Here is a 20,015-nt window from a genome sequence, read left to right on the forward strand (position 1 = left end):
TCTAGGTGGGTTCAAAACCCTTCTCTTTGAAACTTTTCACCCTGCAAAAATGTAGCTTTTATATCAATTCACCTACATTCTCACACATATGTAGCTAAGAGAGCTAAGAATATCTTCAAGATCACTTTTCCTGATGTGGCGAAGTCCACTCTAACATATGATCACTAAGTTTCTTTTTGAAAGCCCAAGCCGTTAGTCTCGCTTTAGCTTTACATGTCCCATCTGGGAGCACCTTTCCTGTACATATCTGCCTATATGATAAGGCTGGCTGTCCCCTATGTCGCTCTCTAGTAGCCACTAAATATCTTCCAACCGCCCAACTCTCATCATTTTACCTCTCTTATTGATACATCTTATAATTTGTTTGCAGCCACCAAAACTTCCTGATCATAAGGGCTTCCATATCTAGTAGTGGTCCTGGATTGTTCTGTCGTCCTTGTTTTGTTGCATAGCTTAGTCCAACCATGGCTTCTAATTGCCCTCCTATCTCTTTCTGGACCTGCTGCTACAAGACCTCTTGCTCCCACGGTCAGAGGTTCTGTTGCCAGTATGTGATTGTTTCCTCATGCTAGAGTCACCTCAGGATCCATTATGGATGCTCACACTACGTTTTCTTGCTTTCCAGCATTTCACCTCATTCTGCCAGTCCATAGATCTTACCTCTTGTCCATCATCTTGGACATTTAGCTAATGTTTGAATTTGCCAGTAGCTTCCCTGATGTCCCTACGATGGTTGCAACCCTCTAGTCACTGGACCCTTCTGGTATGTACGTTACCTTGGTTCCAACTTTAGGCAGTTATCCTTTGGATACAATAGCCCTATCCTTTGCATCAGTATCACTTTGTCTATCACCATCCTACATTTTATCTACCATATTCTGTTCCTCATAACTGTCAAACGACCATTTGAGGTACAGGGTGCCTCATCACCTTGTAGTAATTTTTCAATTTCTGAAATTTTATAATCAATCCCGGTTTGACTACCATGTTGCAGAATCACTGTCTTCCCATCATGTCCTTTCACTTTATCTGGACTTTTCCACTCTTTCTCATTCTTTCTTGTATAATCTACTAAATCCCCAGGATTAAGGTTTATCTCTGATGGATTTATGCAATGCCATAAGGCTTTCTAAATTTTCTGTGAGAATTCTGTCTTGATGCATGCCCTTCACCTTGCATGTAGGGCATTTAAGTGTGCAGAAAAGACTAATTTTAGTCCAATTTGAGACTCCTTGTATTTTACATGCCCCCCACAACCCCTGCCCTGCTGTTGAAAACATGCCCAGTGGAGAGCCATATATTCCAGGCCAAGGAACTTTATTTTGTAAATCAAAAATATAAAAGATGGTATTTCAACACTTAAGAGAAATGAAACAATCAGATGTTTTTGGAAGGATTGAAGTGATTTCAGAGAGACCTGGATAAATCTGAAGAGTCCAGAAACTAAAAATAAGCAAGGGCAGGGGTAGATGCAACACCTGACCTTTCACCTCCTCCCTTCTGACCATCTAAGGCCCCAGACACTCCTTTTAGATGAAACAGTGATTTATTTGTATTCTTTCAATTTAATACACAGTATTCACGGCTCACATTGTGGACTCCTCCACACTGGACAGACCAAACACAGATTGGGTGATTGCTACACCTTTAACTTTTTCCAGTAATAATGAAAGCCCATCAACTTGAAACATTAACTTTGTTGCTCTCACCACTGATGCTGCCTGACCTGCTGCGATTTTCCAGTATTTTCTTTTTTTTAATATTTCCAAGCAGTTTTTGCTTCTACCTATTTCTAGTTTGAATTCTTAAACTCAAAGGGCCAGATTTTAGTCTCCCAATGGAGTTGCAAGTTAGGTCGTGAATTGCTGAATGGAATTTTTTGCTGGAAAAGCAATCTTCCTGTGCTGTCCCGACCTCACATCATTTCGTGTGACCTTTTAGTGGGATGGGAAGGCTTTGGTTTCCGAGATCAGGGTCCCCGTTGTGAGGACCAAGGAAAATTATATTTCCTTCTGGACACCATTTTTGTGTATTGGTGTGGGGTTTGGAAGCTCTAAAAAAAAATACCTCCTTTGAGAGTTTGTGACCATTTGGAGAAGCCTGCTGAGTCTGGAACATTCTGATAGGAATTCTGACATTTTCAGATAGCACTGCTAGATGCCATATTGTAATACAGATCCAGTGATTCATCATAGAGATCTGTTGAGCCTTATATTGACTAGCATTGTATAATTGTTGTCATGCCTTATAGTATTTTTCCAATTGTCAAAAGCCTCAGAATGCATTAAAATGAAAAAAAAAATGTCCTGTCAGCCTCTGCTGTCATGTTTTGTGCTGTGTATTAAATTGACTGACAGCTCTGGATGTTAAAAAAAACCCTGCTTATGAAAGTTGAAAAAAAAATTGCACCCGCTCTCCTCTACTGATTGACAAGCATTCTACTTTGAAATGGAAATGTGACACAATCTGATCTGTGAGTTTCATGCAATGTAGCTGAAAATGTTTATTATAACAGTTGAAGCCATTGTGAATGCTTGGCTGGGTTTCAAAATCTGTTAATGTCTTTAGCTCAGTAGGAGGTCTATCGATTCAAGAACAAATGAAACTTTTAAGAGGTTGTAATATCAGAATATGCCATTGATGTGTTTGATTGTTTTCTTTTGACAAACATATTAGGTACTTAAAATTTTTTCTTTACATTGGAGTAGGTTTTATCCCAATATCAATGTGTTGAATTCAGGGTTTTATTAATTTTTAGAGACTTAACTTTTTCCCCAATAACTTTAAAATCAGTCCCATTGCTATTGCATCACTTCTGCAGTCTGTACATAGTGGATATTGGGTGAGTGGCTATGGAAGATACATGGGGGTATGTAGGTGGTATGGGGATCTGAGGAGACATTGAGTGGCACAGGGATTTGAGGGGACATGGGGTGGTGGGTGGAGGTTGAAGAGGCAGGGGGTGGCATGGGTGATCTCGGGGACATGAGGTGACATGGGGGTGGGTCAGGGGGGTGAGGGTTGAGGATTAGATGACCTTTAAATGATGTTGGAAGCTTGGCTGCTCTGTTGGAGAACAGAAGTAGGCCTTCTAACCGGCCCGCCTCCACACCTGCACTCCTCACACATTCCATCATGGTTTGCAAAATGCACTGCACACCTGAATCCAGTGTGAAAAAACAAAAAGCCTTGGCAAACTCATACATGGGTCGGGTGTGCATTTCAGAAGGCACAGAAGTGCACAGGTTGTGTTGTCCTGAGCCCACACACAAATCCGGTCCAAAGTCTCAGTCTTGACACCTTCAACTTGGAAATTGTCCCTCGCCAGTTATTCTTTAATTTAATATTTTGGAGTCTTCTTCAGGTTCTTTCTTGTCTCACCTTCCATGCAATATTAATCCATCTAAGTACTATACCTTATTGCAAGCATTCCCTATTTTGGGGTTAAAAACCTAAACAGGCATCACTCACAATAAGCATATTTTAATTTCTTGAGAAAGACTATTAGTTGGAAAAAGTTACTTTCCTAAAATATTGGCAGAGAGAGAAAGTGAGATAAGGATGCTATTTTCTAACAGATATGTGCTTTACCTTTGTCATTAATAATATGATCCTTTATTCAAACATGTTAAGTCTGGAGGTACTTAGCTCTGGGTACTAACTGAGACCAGACACTAACTGTGAAAGATCATTTGGCCTCATAGTACTGTTCTGGAGTACCCATGCTTCTTAGCATTAACTATTTCTGTTTTCCCTTTTCTCAGACCTCGGCATATTAAAAGACCTTGGTTGGAATTTTCCAGGCCCCCCCCATGGAGGGTTCCCCCATGACAGGGCCAGTGAGCCATTGAAATCTCCGTTCACATTGGTGGGACTGGAAGATCCCGCTGGCGTGAGGGGCTGGAAAATTCTGGCCCTTGTTACAGTACTTTAAGCATTTTCAACACTCTCTTAGGTAGCTTCACCAATGGCAGGAAGTCCAATCTGAAAGTGATACTCCAGAACAGCCAAGGCACCTAAAACGCATTTTCAAGATGCCAATAACCTGCTCTACTATATTGCGGGTCAGTACATGGCTGTTGTTGCAGTGTCTTTTGGACTCCATTTGTGTAGGCCAAATGAGGGTGATCGGCCACCTCCTTAAGGGGTCCTTGTCCCTGAGAAGCCAGTCACAAACTTGCGTTGTTGTATGAAAAAGCTGAGGCAGCTGCAAATTTCACAGTACAAAAGAATAGCTGCAGCTTCCAAGATATCATGCACACACATACAGGAGCGCCTATTTATGAAAATCATTCACTTGATGACTTGGTGCCCTTATGACGAAGTGGGTGCAGTCGATAGCCTCCTGTACTTGAGGAAGCCTGCTAATTCCACAAAACCTCTGTGACACCACATCTATTGGGAAGTTTACGTGCTCCCCCACCCAAGCAAAGAAGGCACCTGTAACTGTCTTGATGCACCTTTGTGCGGCTGATTGTGATACACCACAGAGATCTGCAGCTGACCCCTGGAAAGATCTGGCAGCATAAAAATTCAAAGCCACTGTGACCTTAAGTGCCATTCGCAGGGCATGAGGATCCGCAGACTATGGTCCCAGGTCTTGTTGCTCAATGGCACATTTGTCAGCAACTAATTCCCAGTTTAATCTGAGCATCTTCTGCATGGAGTCGGGAAATGCAGGCCAGTGTCTTCATGAGCAGGAATTTGGGAATTTTTTAAATCCTCATTTAGCTCACCAATCACTCTGTGGGTGTAAGTACTCCTCTTCTGGCTCTGAGCCATAGAGAGTTGGAAATTGTCAGTGTTCCAATTTCTAGCCTCTGTGCTGAGTCAACCGGGATGATCGTGGTTATGATTTGAGACAGCGTTTTGTGATAGAGTGTGAACAATCGCCTAGAGTTTCAACTCCTGAAATACTGACTCTGTTGAAAAAATGAACACATAGGAACATAAGAAAGTGCAAAAACTAGGCCATTCGGCCTTTTGAGCCTGCTCCACTATTTGCTAAGATCATGGCTGATGTGGTTGTGGTCTCAGCTCCACTTTCCTGTCTCCCCTTCCATAACCCTTGACTCCCTTGTCTATCAAAAATCTGCCTAACTCAGCCTTGAATAAATTCAATGATCCAGTCTCCAATGCTTTCTGGGGAAAATAATTCCACAGATGAATAACTCTCCGAAAATATTTCCTTCACTTCTGTCTTATTCTTAAATTATGTTCCCGAGTTCTAGTCTCCCCCAAAGAAGAAACATCCCCCCATTATTCACCCTATCAAGTCCCCTCAAGATCTTACATGTTTTATGTGACAAGTTCTTATTTACATTTTCATTACACTTAAACACTGATGTGATCTGGAGTTGAATAGTCTGCAAACATTTACTATCAAGGCTTATATACCAAATATGTGAATCTGCACACAACTACTTGGGTGTGCTTGCACAATAAATGCAGAAAGTTAATGTGCAGGGAGAGAAAGCAATAAGGAAGGCAAATAGAATGCTGGCTTTTATTGGAAGGGGGTTAGAGTACAAGAATAAGGAAGTATTGCTAGAATTGTATGGGCTTTGATGAGACAACGCCTGGAATACTATGTGCAATTTTGCTCTCCATATCTAAGGAAGGATATACTTGCCTTGGAGGCAGAACAGCAATGGTTCACTAGAACAAAAACAGAATTACCTGGAAAAACTCAGCAGGTCTGGCAGCATCGGCGGAGAAGAAAAGAGTTGACGTTTCGAGTCCTCATGACCCTTCAACAGAACTTAAGGGTCATGAGGACTCGAAACGTCAACTCTTTTCTTCTCCGCCGATGCTGCCAGACCTGCTGAGTTTTTCCAGGTAATTCTGTTTTTGTTTTGGATTTCCAGCATCCGCAGTTTTTTGTTTTTATCTAATGGTTCACTAGATTGGTCCCAGAGCTAAAAAGATTGTCCTATGATGAGAGGCTGAGAAAATTGGGATTATATTCTCTGTAGTTTAGAAGAATGAGAGGTGAGCTCATTGAAACATTCAAGATTCTGAATAGGCTTGACAAGGTAGACACTGAGAGGCTGTTTCCCTGACTGGGAACCTAAAAAAAAAGGGACACAGCTTCAGGAAATCATTTAAGACTAAAATAGAGTTTTTTTTTCACTCAGAGTGTTGTGAATCTTTGGGATTTTCCACCCCAGAAGTTTGTGGATGCTCCACCATTGAGTATATTCAAGGATCAGTTAGATTTTTACCTCTCATGGAATCCAGGAATATGGGAGCAGGCAGAAAAGTGGAATTGAGGCAGAAGATGAGCCACGATTGCATTGAAGGAGATTGGGAAGTGGGGGTCCGAGAAAAAGGGAGATGAGAATTGGTATCTGGGGACAGGAATAGTGAATCAGGATCGGAGATAAAGGGAGAATGTAGATTAAAGAGAAATGTGGAAATGGGTTTGAAAGAGGTGGAGATTGGGGGATATGGATCAGAGACAGGGACATGGGTTTGACAGTTGAAGAGAGGAGGAGACTGGGAAGTGGGGGTCAGGGAGAGAGGGAATGGACAGCGTGGGATCAAGGAAAGAGGGAAATTGGGGTTCGGGAATTGTGGAGAGATGCAGAATAAGCATTGTGGCTTCAGGGTGATTGAAGAATGGGGGTCAGTGATGGGTGTTGGGAATTGAGGGAGACTGACAGTTCGAGAATTAGGTAGAGAGAGGGAAACGGGATCATGGGATTAGACAGGACAGTGGGAGGAATCTTGAGGTCAGGGGAGTTAGGGGAATAGAAGGAGACTGGGCTGGACATAGGGCCCGGTACTTTTAGGAAGCCATGAATGTGGTGAGTGGGAGCACTGCTGTGAAAGAAACAGAGAGTAAAACCTGAAGACTTTACTGCAGAAAGAATGAGGAACAAGAGGCTGAAAAATGAGAATTCTCCCTCGAAAATCTCCAGGAGGGGGGGAAAGGAAGATTCTTGAATTGAGGGCCATTAGACCATGGGATGCTTCATTGCAAGTTGATATTGAAAAAGAGGAGAGAACATCTTTTTAAAGTGAACAAGAAAAGCATTTGCAAAGGAGAAATATAAAAAGACCTGGGGGTAATGGGGTAACAGGTCAGAACACTGGGCATATGTACTGGGGGCTGCATGGCATCTCCTTGTTTCTATCATTCTATTATTCACCTCTTATTGAGTTCAAGCCCTGAAACTGGTTCAGGAATGTTGGCTCTGAACTGAGTTTATGACAAGGTGCCTGTGAGAAGTATCCCAAATACAGCTCTTCCCATGATGTCTTGGTTTGGTTCAGATTGTTCAGACTGTGCTGGCCAGTTTTGGCACCTGAAGTACAAGTATAGAATGGCTCTGACTGTGGTTCCCAGTTTAAACTCTCCCCTTCATGCAGTACCGGAGTCCAAGGAGTGAGAGAGAAAGAAACAGCTCTGTTATAAGTGTCATTGACTGCAGACTCTGACTGCTCTTGTCCAGTGTGGGGATTCTGGCTTTTGTTTCAGGGTGAATCAGGATTATTACTGGTTACAAGTAGGATATCAGTATTGCATATGTTACTTTCCGTTAGGTACCATTGTAGGTTATGAGGACAATCTGACTGTTAACCCAGTTATCAGTAAAATTTCAGTGGGTTACCCTTAGTTATTGGTGGTTTTTTCTCCCACCTCAGGTTTCCCCCAACATTACCCACCCTCTTCTTTGACTTTGGTTTCCTTTTCTGGGCCACATGGATACTTCCTGGTTCTCAGAACTTCTGGCACAGCAGCTACTGAAGAGAAACCAGAAACATCTGAGGATCCAACCTTTATATTATAAATGCAATAACATTTACAGGTGTCACAGCTGTCCTGCGGCCAGAATGTCACGTAATCAACTCTCCAAAAATGCCTCCAGCCAGAATTGTCCATGACTTCCAGACCAAAATGGCACTTAGCTTTCTGGTCCCTCCCCCGTTAGACCAAAAACGTTTGCCTTATGTAATTGTTCCCATTAACATAAAAACATCAGTTCACATAAATAATTAATATATTTCTGGGCTCAATAAAGACTTCAAAGTAACTTCTGGAAATGGATCTCGTATTTAAGTTAAAAATGAGCTAAACGACATACATTTATTAACATAAATGTAAAACGTTAAGTGGAAAATGTGGAACTTAAACTGAAAGCGAAATTAAAAATGCTTTAATGGAGATCACTTCCTATGAGGAGGCGTGGCCAGTGAAACACAAGTACGGAACATAACGGCCGAATTTTAACAGGTAATGAAAACAGTCGGACAGTTCACAGACCTGCAAAGGAATACTCTTTTATTCTTATTGTTTATGAGTAGAGTTTGAGATTATTGCTGCCGCAAAGGCCGAGTATGTGGTGTTTAGTGTGTGTTTTTTGGGTCAAGGAATTTCCAAAACCGAAACTGATGTCCACCGAATGCAATTAAAAGTAGTCAAATGATTCCTTGTGATACGAGACTGCGCTGCTGCTGAAATGTTATGAATGCGAATATTTTGTCCATGCTCGTGCGCTGTACTCGGCTCATGTAAACTATATCGGTTGGCAGCACTGTTTCTGGAAATATACAAATATGCAGAAGATATCGCTTAAAAATATAACTCCTAAAGGAAATGACTCAGTTGAAACATCCTGTGGAGATATAAGTAGGCTGCGAACAGGCCGGAGAAGTTAATAAATGTCTGCTACCAGTCCGATGTGAGGGGAGCGAATTATGGTAATTTTTTTGAAGCGGAAGTGGCCAGCAGCAAATTTAATTCTCAATTTGAACTTTTGAGTGTTATAGTGGTGTCCTGAGTCTCGGAAAATGCAGTGTATTTGTGTACTACCTAATGTGCGTTAGCATTTAATCCCACCCCGTTCTGGAGAGTGAGTAAACAAAACTGCCTGCCTTGTGTCTCAGAAATCATGGCGTGGAAAATCTTTGGTAATGTAGGATGGGTGATATTTTGTGTGTTTATACAGTTGGGGTGATAAATTTTTTGGCCTTATATAAATAATGTTGTCATCAGACTTGAACGGTAGTTGAAAATTTTGGAGGATATCAGCTGATTTTAAAATCAAATCAACATCAATTATAAATGGCAACAGTCCCATCTCCAGGCTTCAGTTGGGAGTGGGAAATACTTTTAGTCCAATAAGCTTTAGTTGCAACAGTTTTGAGAGGCCTTGACAATAGAGAAGGGCAGAACTGGGTGTTAAATATTCCTGGGTACAAGGTGTTCAGAAGAGATAGGAAAGGAAGGAAAGCAGGAGGGGTGGTGGTAATGGTTAAGGAGAGGATTGCAGCGCTGGAGATAGAGGATGTCCCAGAGGGTTCAAGGACAGAATCAATTTGAGTAGAGCTAAGGAACAAAAAGGGTGCAATTATATTGCTCATGGTTGTCTACAGTTACTGACGAATAGTGAAAAGGATGTAGAAGAACAAATCTGCAGGGAAATTACAGAAAAATGCAGGCATTATAGAGTAGTTATAATGGGGGACTTTAATTACCCGAATGTAGACTGGGACAGTGGTAGTGTAAAGGGCAGAGAGAGGAAAGAGTTTTTAGATTGTGTTCAGGAGAATTTTCTACAGCAGTATGTGTTCAATCCAACAAGAAAGGAGGTACTGTTGGACCTGGTTCTTGGAAATAAGGTGGGCCAGGTAGATCAAGTGTCAGTGGGAGAACATTTGGGAGACAGTGATCATAAGGTTTAGGATGACAGTAGAAAAGGACAATGTGCAATCCAAAGTCAGAAAAATTAACTGGAGGAGAGCCGACATTGATGGAGCAAGAACAGATCTGGGCTGGACAGACTGGAACCAAAGGTTGGCAGGAAAAACTGTAGCTGTAACTGAACTGAAGCTGGGTTACCTTCAAAGATGAAATGGTTTGGGCATAGTCAAGGTATATTCCATCAAAAGGGAAAAGTAGGGCAAACAAATCCAGAGCTCCCTGAATGAAAAAGGAGATTGAAATTAAGATAAAGAAAAAAAAGTGTGCTTATGACAGATGCTGGGTAGAAAATACAATTGAAAACCAAGCGGAATACAAAAGGTTTAGAGGGGAGGTGAAAAAGCAAAGAGGGATTATGAAAAAAGACTGGCAGCCAACATAAAAGGGAAATCCCAAAGCCTTCTATCGGCACACAAATAGTGAGACTGCTAGTTCTGTCCTGGGTGATTGTCTCTGGAGGCTTCCCCACCACTGAAGTTGGACTGGCTGGTCTGTGGTTGCTGGGCTTATCCTCGCAACCTTTTTGAGTGGGGGCGTGGGGTTTGCGGTTCTCCGGTCTTCTGGTGCCTCCCCTGGGTTTGGGGAGGGCTGGGGGATTGTGGCCAGTGCCCCTGCAGTTTCCGCTCTTGCTTCGTTCAGTGTCCTTGGATGCATCCCATCTGGTGGTAAAAGAAGATGTGGGATTAGGGACCAAAAAGGGGATTTACACATGGGGGCATGGCTGAGGTGTTAAATGAATACTCTGCAATTATCTTTACCAAGGAAGCAGATGCTACTGAGGCCATAGTGACAGAGGAGGAAATTCTGTCACTACAAGGGTTCAAAATTGGCAAGGAGGAAGCATTGGATAAAATTCAGTACTTAAAGTTGACAAGGCGCCAGGACCGGATGGGATGCATCCAGGGGTGCTTTGGGGGCGGGGTGGGTGGGGGGGGGGGGGGTTGCAGGGGCACTGGCCATGGTCTTTCAGTCTTCCCTGGACTCAGGGGAGGTGCCAGGGAACTGGAGGGTTGCGGACATTGCGCCTTTGTTTGGAGGGAGTTGTGGGGATGGGCCCAGTGGTTGCAGACGGGTCGGTTTGGCTTTGGTGGTGGGGAAGCTTCCGGAGATGGTTGTTCAGGATGGAATTAGTAGTTGCATGGAAAACTGTGGGTTCATTAGGAAGATCCAGCAAGGATTTCAAAAGGGGAAATCGTGTTTAACTAACTAGTTGGAGTTTTTTGAAGAGTTAACAGAGAGGTTTGATGAGGGTAATACTGTTGATGTGGTATTCATGGACTTTCAAAAGGCATTTGATACAGTGCCACACAATAGACTTGTGAGATAAGTTATTGCTCATGGAATAAAAGGGACAGTAGTAACGTGTATACAAAATTGGCTGAGTAATAGGAAATGGGTGAAAGGATGTTTTTCGGGCTGGAGGAAAGTTTGTAGTGGAGTTCCCCAGGGGTTACTATTGGGACCCTTGTTTTTATTGACATATAGAATCTAGATCTTGGTGTGCAGGGGATAGTTTCAAAGTTTGCAGATGATACAAATCATTGTAAACTGTGAGGAGGACAGTGTAGAACTTCAAAAGCACATAGACAAGTTGGTGGATTGGACAGATAGGTGGCAGATGAAGTTCAATGTAGAGAAGTGTGAGGTGATGCATTTTGGTAGGAAGAACATGAACAGACAATATAAAATAAGGGGTGAAATTTTGAAGGGGGTGCAGAAGCAGAAAGACCTGGGTGTATATGTGCGTAAATCATCAAAGATGGCAGGATAGAGAGAGCAGTTAATAAAGCATATAGTATCCTGGGCTTTATTAATAGAGGCATAGAGTACAAGAGGAGGGAGGCTATGCTGAGCTTATATAAGACACTAGTTAGACCTCAGCTGGGTGCCACACTATAGGAAGGATGTGAACACATTGGAGAGAGTGCAAGAGACGTTTACAAGAATGGTTCCAGGGATGAGAAACTTCAGCTAAGAGGATAGATTGGAGAGGTTGGGACTGTTATTCTTGGAGAGATGAAGGCTAAGAGGAGATTTGATAGAGATGTTCAAAATCATGACGGGGCTGGACAGGGTAAATAGGGAGAAGCTGTTCCTGCTTGTGAAAGGATTAAGAATGAGAGGGCACAGATTTTGAGTTTTGCAAAAGAAGCAAATGTGACTTGAGCAAAAACTTTTTCACGCAGTGAGTGGTTTGGTTCTGGAATGCACTGCCTCGAAGTGTAGTGGATACAGGTTCAATTGAGGCATTCAAGGGAGCATTAGATAGTTATTTGAACAGAACCAATGTGCGGGGGTACGGGGAAAAGGCAGGAGATTGGCACCAAGTCATAATACTCATTCAGAAAGCTGGTGCAGACAAGATGGGCCGAATGGCCTCCTCCTGCACCGTAGCATTGTGATTCTGTGCTTTGCGGCATTTGTATGTATTATACATGTAGTAAGAAAGGTAGGATGTGGGGAGAACACAGGCTGCAAAGAGGTATAGGCAGGTTAAGTGAGTGAGCAACAAGATGGCAGGTGGCGCATATAGGGAAGTGCAAAGTTATTCACTTTGGTCATAAGTTTAAAAAAGTTTTTTTTTGATAGCTGAAAGACCTGTAAGTGCTGATGTTCAAAGAGACTTGTGTGTGCTTGTACAAGGAATGTAGAAAGTTAGCATGCAGGTGCGGCAAACAATTTGGAAGGCAAATGGCATGTTGGCCTTTATTGCAAGGAGATGGGTATACAAGAATAAGGAAGTCATTCTGTAATTGTACAGGGTTTTGATAAGACCACTTCTGGAGTCCTGTGTGCAGTTTTGGTCTCTACATTTACGCAAGGATATACTTGCATTGGAGGTGGTACAGCAAAGGCTCACCAGATTGGTCCCTGAGATGTGGGGGTTGGCCTCTGATGAGAATTTGAGTAAATTGGGTTTATATTCTCAGGAGTTTAGAAGAATCAAAGGCGATCTGATTGAAACATACAGAATTCTGAAGGGGCTTGATAGGGTAGTCACTGAGAGATTGTTTCCGCTTGTTGGGGAATCCAAATTATGGAGGCACAGTCTCAGGATAAGGGGTCGATCATTTAAACCTGAGATGAAAAATTAATTCACTCAAATTAGATATAAACATATGTACATATGAATTAGGAGCAGGAGTGGGCCACTTGGCCCCTTGAGCCTGCTCCGCCATTCAATAAGATCATGGCTGATCTGATTGTAACCTCAGCCCCACATTCCTGCCTACCCCTGATGACCATTCACACCTTTGTTAATCAAGAATCAAGAATATTCAAAGACCCTGTTTCCACCGCCTTTTGAGGAAGAGAGTTCCAAAGACATTACCCTTTGAGAGAAAAAAATTCTCCTCACCTGTTCTAAATTTTTAAACAGTGGCCCCTCGTTCTAGATTCTCCCACAAGAGAAAACATCCTCTCCACATCCAGCAAGACCCCTCAGAATCTTAAAGGTTTCAATCAAGTCACCTCTTACTCTTTTAAATTGTTGTGAATCTTGGGAATTCTCTACCCCAGAGGTTTGTGGCTGCTCCATTGTTGATTATATTTAAAGCTGGGATAGACAGATTTTTGGTGTCTCAGGGAATTAATAGATATGGGGACTGGGCAAGAAAATGGAGTTGAAGCCCAAGATCAGCTGTGATCATATTGAATGGCGGAGCAGACTCTGAGCAGTGTGGTTTACTCTTCCTATTGTGTTCTTGCGTTAACTTCTGCAGGATCTTAATGCCATGATTACTGCATGTATTGATCACTTTCTTTAACAAGGAGATGCCTCTGTAATTGTTGCAGTCACTGCAATCCTCTGTTTTTGTAAGGTGATTATTTTGCATCACACACATCTTGAGGCATGAATCTTTCATTCCAGCAGAGACACAAAAGTTCATGTAAATGCTGCAGCGGTGCCAGTTCTCCATTTTTGATTAATTTAAGTGGAATGCCATCATTTCCTAGGGCTTCATCACTGGCAACATGGTCAATGGCCTCGTTGAATTCTACAACGGCAGTGCTCCACCTACCTTTCTATCTGCTTGCTAGGTTCAGTGATGATCATCCGTCTTTGTCTTCAAGGGAGATGATTTGATTGCTGCTGGACATGTTGCTTTCTTAATTCCTCTCTCTAGCATCCCCAGATTCAGCAGTAGTTTGTATGCTGTTGCAGAGTTTCAGCTAGTATTAATTGGCAGTGCCGGTCAGTCTGCTGAGACTTAATTCTGGCAGCTCTGAGAGCATCATGATTTTGTTTGCTGGGGTCTTGTTTGTAGTTCATGAGAGTTCTCTTCGTGGCTGCAGTAACTGGCTCCATTTCAGTCCAATGAGCCTCAAACCAGGCAGCATTCCTCTGATCTCTTCTTGTCCATGGAGTGCAGAGTTATAGAAAGTGTTGCGCCACTTTGATAGCTTACTCTTGGCCGTTATTGCCTGAAAGAGACTGATAGAGGATGTTGAGGAACTCCTGGGTCCTTTCAGGTTCGGTGGTACTGCAAGTGTTGATGTGAGAATGACCTTTCTTCTTGGAGTGGTATAGCTTCCTTGACTGAAGCCTGATCTTGCTACACACCAGGGAGTGGTCAGTGTGGGACACTGTTGAGTGTGATATGTCTGGTGATGATGAGATCCAAATGGTACTAGTAGTGTGATCTCTGATGTCTCCAGGACACCTTGAGGCATGGTGTAGTTTGGAACTAATTGTTTGTCACAGAATCCATGGAAATGGCATTCCAGCAACCTTTGTCCATTTTCATTCATCTTGCTGATTCCCTGGTGCCCTCTGCACATTGGCCAAGCTGTGTAGTCGGTACCAAACCTTGTGTTGAAGTTCCCAAGAAGTACAGTCCCTCAGTGCTGGGAATTCTGCTGATGGCATCAAGTGCCTCATAGAATTGATCTGACCAGATTACAGACCCTGTAATCATGCATCTACCCTGAGTCTTAGTGTGGCTTCAGGGTTGGTAGATCGCCAGTTGATATGATTTTCTCACTTCGTTAGTTACAGAAGTCCCATGAACAGCACAGACCACTCTACATTGCCTTGATAGACTGCACCAAGGACTTCAACCTTGCCAGCAAAGACAGATTCTTTAAACTGCTGTGGAAAATAGGCTGCCTGCCAGGACTCCTGGGCATCATTTCTTCTTTCCATGAGAACATGCACAGTTTCATCAGTTACCGTGGAGCATCATCGGAGGCTTTCAAGATCAGCATTGGGGTAAAGTAGGGCTGCTTCCTGATGTGAACTCTATCTGGCATATTTTTCTCCGTGCTGTATGCTTTGCGTGACTCAAATGAGTGTGTCTATCTGCATGCCAGAGCTAATGGCAAGTTGTTCAACTTGGCAAGACTGCACGTCAAGACCAAAATGCATAATGTCCTAGTCTGTGAGTTGGGTGTTTGCTGCTGATGTCAAGCTGGCATCCCATACCAAAGCATCCCATACCAAAGTTCACTTGCAATAGCTTGTAGATCAGTTCTCCAGGGCCTGCATGAAGTGTGGACTGCCAATCAGTGTCAGGAAGACCAAAGTTATGGGCCAGAACATAGAGACTTCACCTTCCATCAAAATTGACAACCTCACTCTGAACATTGTTGTCAGTTTCACATATCTTGGATCAACAATTACCAGCAACCTGTCCCTTGATGACGAAATCAGCATCAGGCTTGCTCTAATTAAATGGTGGAACAGTTACAATGAGCTGGATGGCCTACTCCTATGTTCCTTAGTTGATTGAAGCAATGTGGTACCTGAATGCAATACCAAGTAGCTTGTTGCATTTTCTCCAACACCAATATATTCTCCCTAATGTGTGGTGCCCAGAAATACTTGCAATATTACAGGTGTAATCTAACCAGGGCTTTGTATAGCACAAGCATGTATTTTTACCCCCTTGTGTTCTAGTCCACTAGATATACGTTCCATTAGCCTTTTTGATTATTTTTCTGTACTTATTTATGACATTTTAATGATCTGTCTAAACAGGACATCTTTCCTACTCTTCCTTATATTGTTGTTCCCTACATGAACAACAACAACTGGATCCTCTCCTCTCTCTCCAATAACCTTTCAAGTGGTTCGAGTTGTCCCTCACATGCTGCCACCCATGGTGTTCATCAGCAGATACTGTCTACCGTTGTGCACTTTTTTGAGCCACACCCAAGTCACAATTTACAACTGCTGGTTCAGCTTCCAGCTGAATTGCATGGTGGACATCAAGTAAAGGTTAACTTAGTAACTTGGCAGAGTAAAGAGGCAAAGTTTAGATGTGCCAAAGTACAATGGTTGATGTGATAGGAGGTCAAAAGCATGCTGAGGACATCTGTATGCACCAAAGAACACACCTAGCATTATGCTGTCAACCATGTGTTGGCACACTTGGATCTTACTTTGCACATGTATAATATCCTGTACTACATAACTTGACCTACTCTTGAATTATACTTAATTGATCAGTATGGCTTTCTGCTAAATGTGACAAAAAGTCTAATATACATTGTTCAAGTGTGCAAAGTTAAGAGTTGCCATTAAGCATGAGTACGATCTGTTTCATAAAAGTGACCAGTAGATAACCCAGCTAAAAAAGTAAATTTGGGGTTAGCCCTCTGAATTACCACTCTTGTATTTAAATAGTTAAAATTTACATTAGTGGTTTGCTGTGCTTTGTACATGTTCTGGACCTTTATACTCAAAACTTAATCTCCGATTGTCACAAGAGTCTCAAGAAGTTACAAATTGATATCTTACGTTCAAATAGGAAAATAAGAATATACAATAAGTCAATTCTGGTTTATTAACTCAACACTTTTCTGTTCTAGGTCTATGGAAATAAATGCATTGATGAAATGAGATTGGTGAATTCTTACAGCCTTTATACCAAGGAGTGAACACCTAGTTCAAGCACCTGTATGTCTTGTACTCCTTTTAAACAAATTTGGAAGTTCTGGTGAATGTCCATAAAGGTTACACAGTATCTATACCCAGCAGCAAACAGGGATCCAAACATGGATTAGCATTCCACAAAAAACTAAAATGGGGAATTTTTGTTGTATGGATAATCCCCATCATAGTGAGCAAGGACCTGGACCACAAAATGAATGGGAAGCTTTATTAAATTCTGCGAATTCATGCAATGCATGTGTTGAAGAGCAGCCAACGTCTCCACAGAAGTATATTTCCAACAAGCATCCTATAGACCTGCAAAATAAAATTGGCATTGAAGATGTAAATAATGGTGCTGTTCCAACGAAGAGGTAAATTACCTTTCCCGCCTCACCTGCCGTTCTGCTGATTTGATCAGCTTCACAGCCATTAGGACTGTTAGATTAGTATTATGACCTTTTTCATAGTTCTTCATTATAATATTTATATCTTGAAAGGAGTTTTTTTTCAATCCCTTTAAATTCAATCTTGATTTTATTCAAATTTTAGGTATGTTAACAGTAATTCTTAACTGTGCACCCTGAATTGCAGTACAGCCCAGTCTTGATTGCTCTGGTGCACTGACCTCTACCTCGTGGAGGCTGAGTGTCAACTCGCAGACACTTCCTCCTACCTCTCCCTGGACCATGACCCCACCACTGAACATCAAGCCATTGTTCCCAGGACTGTCACTGACCTCATCTCCTCTGGGGATCTTCCTCCCACAGCTTCCAACCTGATAGTCGCCCAAACTCGGACGGCCCGCTTCTACCTCCTACCCAAAATCCACAAACAGAACTGTCCTGGTAGACCGATCGTGTCAGCTTGCTCCTGCCCCACAGAACTCATTTCTCGTTATCTTGACTCCCTTCTCTCTCCCCTTGTCCAGTCCCTTCCCACCTACATCCGTGATTCCTCTGACACCTTATGTCACATCAACAATTTCCAGTTCCCTGGCCCCAACCGCTTCCTCTTCACCATGGATGTCCAATCCCTCTACACCTCCATCCCCCACAAGGATGGTCTGAGGGCCCTTAGCTTCTTCCTCGAACAGAGGCCCGAACAATCCCCATCCACCACTACTCTCCTCCGTCTGGCTGAACTTGTTCTCACGCTGAACAATTTCTCCTTCAACTCCTCTCACTTCCTCCAAATAAAAGGTGTGGCTATGGGTACCAGCATGGGCCCCAGCTATGCCTGTCTCTTTATGGGGTATGTGGAACATTCCTTGTTCCAGTCCTACTCCGGCCCCCTTCCACAACTCTTTCTCCGGTACATTGATGATTTCTTCAGTGCTGCTTCATGCTCTCGTCGGGGCTTGGAAAAATTTATTAATTTTGCTTCCAATCTCCACCCCTCCATCATTTTCACGTGGTCCATCTCTGACACTTCCCTTCCCTTCCTTGACCTCTCTGTCTCAATCTCTGATGATAGACTGTCCACCAATATCCATTACAAGCCTACCGACTCCCATAGCTACCTCGACCACAGCTCCTCACACCCTGCTTCCTGTAAGGACTCCATCCCATTCTCTCAGTTCCTTCGCCTCCATTGCATCTGTTCCGATGATGTTACCTTCAAAAACAGTTCCTCTGACATGTCCTCCTTCTTCCTTAACCGAGGTTTTCCACCCACGGTCATTGACAGGGCCCTCAACCGTGTCCGGCCCATCTCCTGCGCATCCACCCTCACGCCTTCTCCTCCCTCCCAGAAACGTGATAGGGTCCTCCTTTGTCCTCACCCCACCAGCTTCCACCATTTCCACCAACTCCGGCATGATGCCACCACTAAACACATCTTCCCTTCACCCCCCCTGTCGGCATTCCATAGGGATTGTTCCCTCCGGGACACCCTGGTCCACTCCTCCATCACCCCCTACTCCTCAACCCCCACCTATGGCACCTCCCCATGCCCACGCAAAAGATGTAACACCTGCCCCTTCACTTCCTCTCTCCTCACCGTCCAAAGGCCCAAACATTCCTTTCAAGTGAAGCAGCATTTCCCCCAACTTAGTCTACTGTATTCGTTGCTCCTAATGTGGTCTCCTCTACATTGGAGAGACCAAATGTAAACTGGGCGACCGCTTTGCAGAACACCTGCGGTCTGTCTGCAAGAATGACCCAAATCTCCCTTTTGCTTGCCATTTTAACATTCCACCCTGCTCTCTTGCCCACATGTCTGTCCTTGGCTAGCTGCATTGTTCCAGTGAAGCCCAACGCAAACTGGAGAAACAGCACCTCATCTTCCGACTAGGCACTTTACAGCCTTCTGGACTGAATATTGAATTCAACAACTTTAGGTCCTGAACTCCCTACTCCATCCCCACCCCCTTTCTGTTTCTTCCCCCTTCCTTTTGTTTCTTCCAATAAATTATATAGATTTTCCTTTTCCCACCTATTTCCATTATTTTTAAATATTTTTAAATCTTTTATGCTCCCCCCACTTGAGCTATACCTTGAGTGCCCTACCATCCATTCTTAATTAGCACATTCGTTTAGATAATATCACCAACTTCAACACCTATGTGTTCTTTTGTCTGTGACATCTTTTGATGATCTGCTCCTATCACTGCTTGCTTGTCCCTACAACCACACCACCCCCCTCCACTACTCTCTCCACCGCCCCCCCCCCCCAACCTTAAACCAGCTTATATTTCACCCCTTTCCTTGGATTCACCTAGTTCTGTTGAAGGGTCATGAGGACTCAAAACGTCAACTCTTTTCTTCTCCGCCGATGCTGCCAGACCTGCTGAGTTTTTCCAGGTAATTCTGTTTTTGTCTTGTGACTACACTACTGGGGCCTCATATCTTTAATATTACCAGTTTCCCTGCTTACAAAGCCTCACTGTACATCAGTGGGTGTATTATGACTGAATCCATTATTTTATTTGGCTTTCTTTTGTGCTTAGGAGTGTTTCACATTTTGTGCTGATGGTCACTGCTGTGAAGGCTGATTTGTGCATTCTATATGTTCATTAGGCTACATACACATGACCCAGTCAGTGGATGCAATTCCTCCTAATCTAAGTCTTGGAAAGAAAGAAAATGTTTTATGCATGCTTTCCCACAAGATATTACCAAAATGACCGCGGACCATCCTGAATGTTTCCATAACTAATTGCAATCTGAGGACAGAGGTACAAGCGACGCCCACTCTGAGGCGGTAATTTCCGGGGCGGGACTCACATGTTGTGACCCGGATGTGCTTCTTTTGGTGCGGCTGCCTTTATGACGTGTTCCCTAAGCCCCGCCCTCCAGGTACCGCCCATTGATGGAAGTTGAGAGAATCTGACTTGAGTATATAATAAATCGCTTTACACAGGAACGTGAACCTTTCTAAAGGTGTTGCAAGTGATTAATTTGACAATATTTTTACTCGATGTGTGCTTTT

The 20,015-nt window shown here is 43.1% G+C and overlaps 1 protein-coding gene across 6 annotated transcripts in view; it reads left to right on the forward strand.

Annotated features, from left to right (window-relative positions):
- Positions 1 to 8,164: 8,164 nt before the first annotated feature.
- Positions 8,165 to 20,015, forward strand: part of LOC121275822 — a 69,231-nt gene continuing 57,380 nt past the window's right edge. For 2 of the 6 annotated variants that reach the window (XM_041183479.1, XM_041183481.1), the window contains exons 1-2: positions 8,423 to 8,706; positions 16,523 to 16,957. In XM_041183479.1, coding sequence (XP_041039413.1) covers positions 16,737 to 16,957 — 221 coding nt within the window. In that variant the 5' untranslated portion in view covers positions 8,423 to 8,706; positions 16,523 to 16,736. Of the gene's footprint in view, positions 8,240 to 8,421; positions 8,707 to 8,839; positions 8,859 to 16,522; positions 16,958 to 20,015 lie in introns of those variants that run through there. The other 4 variants (XM_041183477.1, XM_041183480.1, XM_041183476.1 and 1 more) reach the window with 4 other exon arrangements.

This window comes from Carcharodon carcharias, chromosome 3, assembly GCF_017639515.1.
Source record: "Carcharodon carcharias isolate sCarCar2 chromosome 3, sCarCar2.pri, whole genome shotgun sequence".
Classification (NCBI taxonomy): Eukaryota; Metazoa; Chordata; class Chondrichthyes; order Lamniformes; family Lamnidae; genus Carcharodon; species Carcharodon carcharias.